The sequence below is a fragment of the Elephantulus edwardii genome, unplaced genomic scaffold (genome assembly GCF_000299155.1).
Source record: "Elephantulus edwardii isolate Elephantulus edwardi_28Jun2011 unplaced genomic scaffold, EleEdw1.0 scaffold00274, whole genome shotgun sequence".
NCBI lineage: Eukaryota > Metazoa > Chordata > Mammalia > Macroscelidea > Macroscelididae > Elephantulus > Elephantulus edwardii.
The window spans coordinates 1,913,126-1,915,579 of NW_006400024.1; the positions used below are offsets into that span (position 1 = coordinate 1,913,126).

The 2,454-nt window shown below is 50.3% G+C and overlaps 1 protein-coding gene across 1 annotated transcript in view; it reads right to left on the reverse strand.

Annotated features, from left to right (window-relative positions):
• Window positions 1–748: 748 nt before the first annotated feature.
• The window catches only part of FAM173B (family with sequence similarity 173, member B), a 22,707-nt gene continuing 21,001 nt past the window's right edge, over window positions 749–2,454 (reverse strand). Inside the window, exon 5 of the mRNA XM_006900165.1 lies at window positions 749–961. Within this exon, the coding sequence (XP_006900227.1) occupies window positions 749–961 (213 nt within the window). The remainder of the gene's footprint in view (window positions 962–2,454) is intronic.

The window sequence follows — 2,454 nt, forward strand, 5'->3', positions numbered from 1 at the left end:
AGCACTTAGCTGTGGCTGTCTGCCAGCAGTCACTTGACATACCAGCGGTCACTTGGCATGCCCGTGGCCTCTGCGTGCCAGCAGTCCTGGCATGCCGGTGGTCTCTGTGTGCTAGCAGTCACTCGGCATACCAGCGGTCACTCAGCGTGACAATGGTCCTGGCATGCCAGCAGTCCTGGTGTGCCAGCAGTCACTCAGATGGCCAGTGGTCACTCGGTGTGCCAGTGGTTACCAGGCATGTCAGCGGTCACCCGGTGTGTCAGCAGAGACTTGGTATGTCGGATGGCCCCTGGTACATCTGTGGTCTCCTCACGTGTCAGTGGTCAACCAGGTTATCAGTGGTCACCTGGCAAGTAAGTGATCATTCAACATACCAGTGGTCACCCAGTGTGTCAGCGGTCATCCACCATCTCAGGGGTCTCCTCCGAGCCAGTGGTCACCAAGCTTGTCTGTGGTCATCTGGTGTGTCAGCAGTCACCGGGCACCTGGTGTGTTGGCAGCTAACCAGCATGTCTGCGGTCACCCAGCGTGTCAGCGGGAACCCAGCTCAGGGAGTGGAGGGAGTGCACTCGTCAGAATACCCCAAGGGAGAGGACGTTCTACCCAGCTGTCCTTGTAACTGCTGTGAGCTCAGGAGTGCGGCGTCTTGCTCCCACCTTAGGCCTGAGGTGAGGACACAGCCCCTCTCACTGCTATGAGAGGTCAGCACTCAGACACACCCGCTGAGGACGCACGTGGAGGGACACGCTCACAGAACACGCAGACGTGTGGACGGCGGGGAGGGCCTTGGCACCCCAGACCCCGCACTTCCTCGCAACGTGCTCACATTGTACACCCACACGGTGTCCGTGCCCTCGCCCATGACCATGTCTGGTGTCCAGTTTGGGAAAGGGAAGCGGCAAGCAATGACCCTGGCATCATTGGCGAGCTCCAGGTCCAGCTTCTTCTCCAGTGGCGGCATCTGTGGGAAGGTCACAGCTTCAGTGTGGGGTCAGTGCCCAGAGCACCCTGTCTAACCACAAACCCCACGGCCAAACCCAGCACTACCGAGTGGACTCCAAGCCACAGGCCCTTGTGGGTGTATGGGCTGTGGACCTGAACGGTGGAAGGCAGCGCCCTTTCTCCCCAGGTGGAGCACCGGGTGGGTCAAAGGCCATGACCACACTGTTAAACCCATCGTGCCTAACAACCAGGCCTCCCTCCTATACACAGCAAAAACGGGGCACTAGAGGCAGAAAGAAAACGGTCTATCCTCATCAACAGGGACAGCCCATGGCAGAGGCACAGTGAGAACAGAGCTGCCCTGAGTCACACCCCCATCCCAACAGGACACACACGTGGGCAACAGCAGCACAACACATCTTCTCAAGCCCACACAGCACCTTCACCAGCACAGGCTGTGCCGAGGGCCACAGAGCCACCTCAGCCGGCCTGGAAGGGTAGAACCTGAAAGGCCTACCATGGAACTAGACACCACCAGCGGAAACGTGGCTGGAATACACCTCAAGAGAATTTAGGAATATTCTGAACAAAAATAAAATTAAACCATATAGTTTCCAAATGTGTGGGATGCAGTTAAAGTCATGCCTAAAGGGAAATTCATAGCACTGAGCACACACACACACACACACACACACACACACACACCCTCCAAGAACAGAGATCTAAAATCAACAAACTAAATCCTACCCATGTTGTTGATGATAACCATCTACGAAAAGGAAAATATTAAATCTAAAGTGAGCAGAAAAAAATAATAAGAGTGGAAATCAGTGAAATTGAAAACAGTAAACTAACAGAGAAGAATCAATGGTTCTTTGAAAATACCAATAAAATTGATAAATCTCTAGACAGGCAAACAAAAAAAGGGGGGGAGGAAAATCATAAAATTATCAGCATCAAAACAAAAGAAACACCACAATAGTCAGTCCCATGGACATTAAAAAACAATAAAGAGAGGATAGGAACAACTCTAGGATTGACAGACGAAATGGATGATTCCTTGAAAGTCATTTCTGTAAGAAGAATGTCAGGTGAAATTACTCCCAAGCGTTGTTCTGGCATTAAGAGTCTTGACGCCTAAAAAAAAAAAAAAGGAAAAAGAAAAAAGAAAAAAAAAAGTCTGACACCTGAAACATCTAAGCCAAAAGCATCTCTCCTGAAAAAGACCCCAGGTAGGGACGAAAAGTACCGAAAACACATTTGTAAAACATGTATTAGAGCAATTACGAAATGGGCCGTTTGTAGCAGATCACAGATTCCGTTTTTCTGACTAAAATCAAGACGTGGCAATAATTAAATGAAAGGCAGCTTCAAATGACTTGCCTGTGCATGTGAACATGAACTCTCCCCATCTATGATTTTTCTTTCCCCTCAACACTATTCTTAGCCATCTCTCCTTAGTTCTGAAGCCTCGGTTCCTTGGTTAGCTCTTAGAACAGACACTGTTTCAGG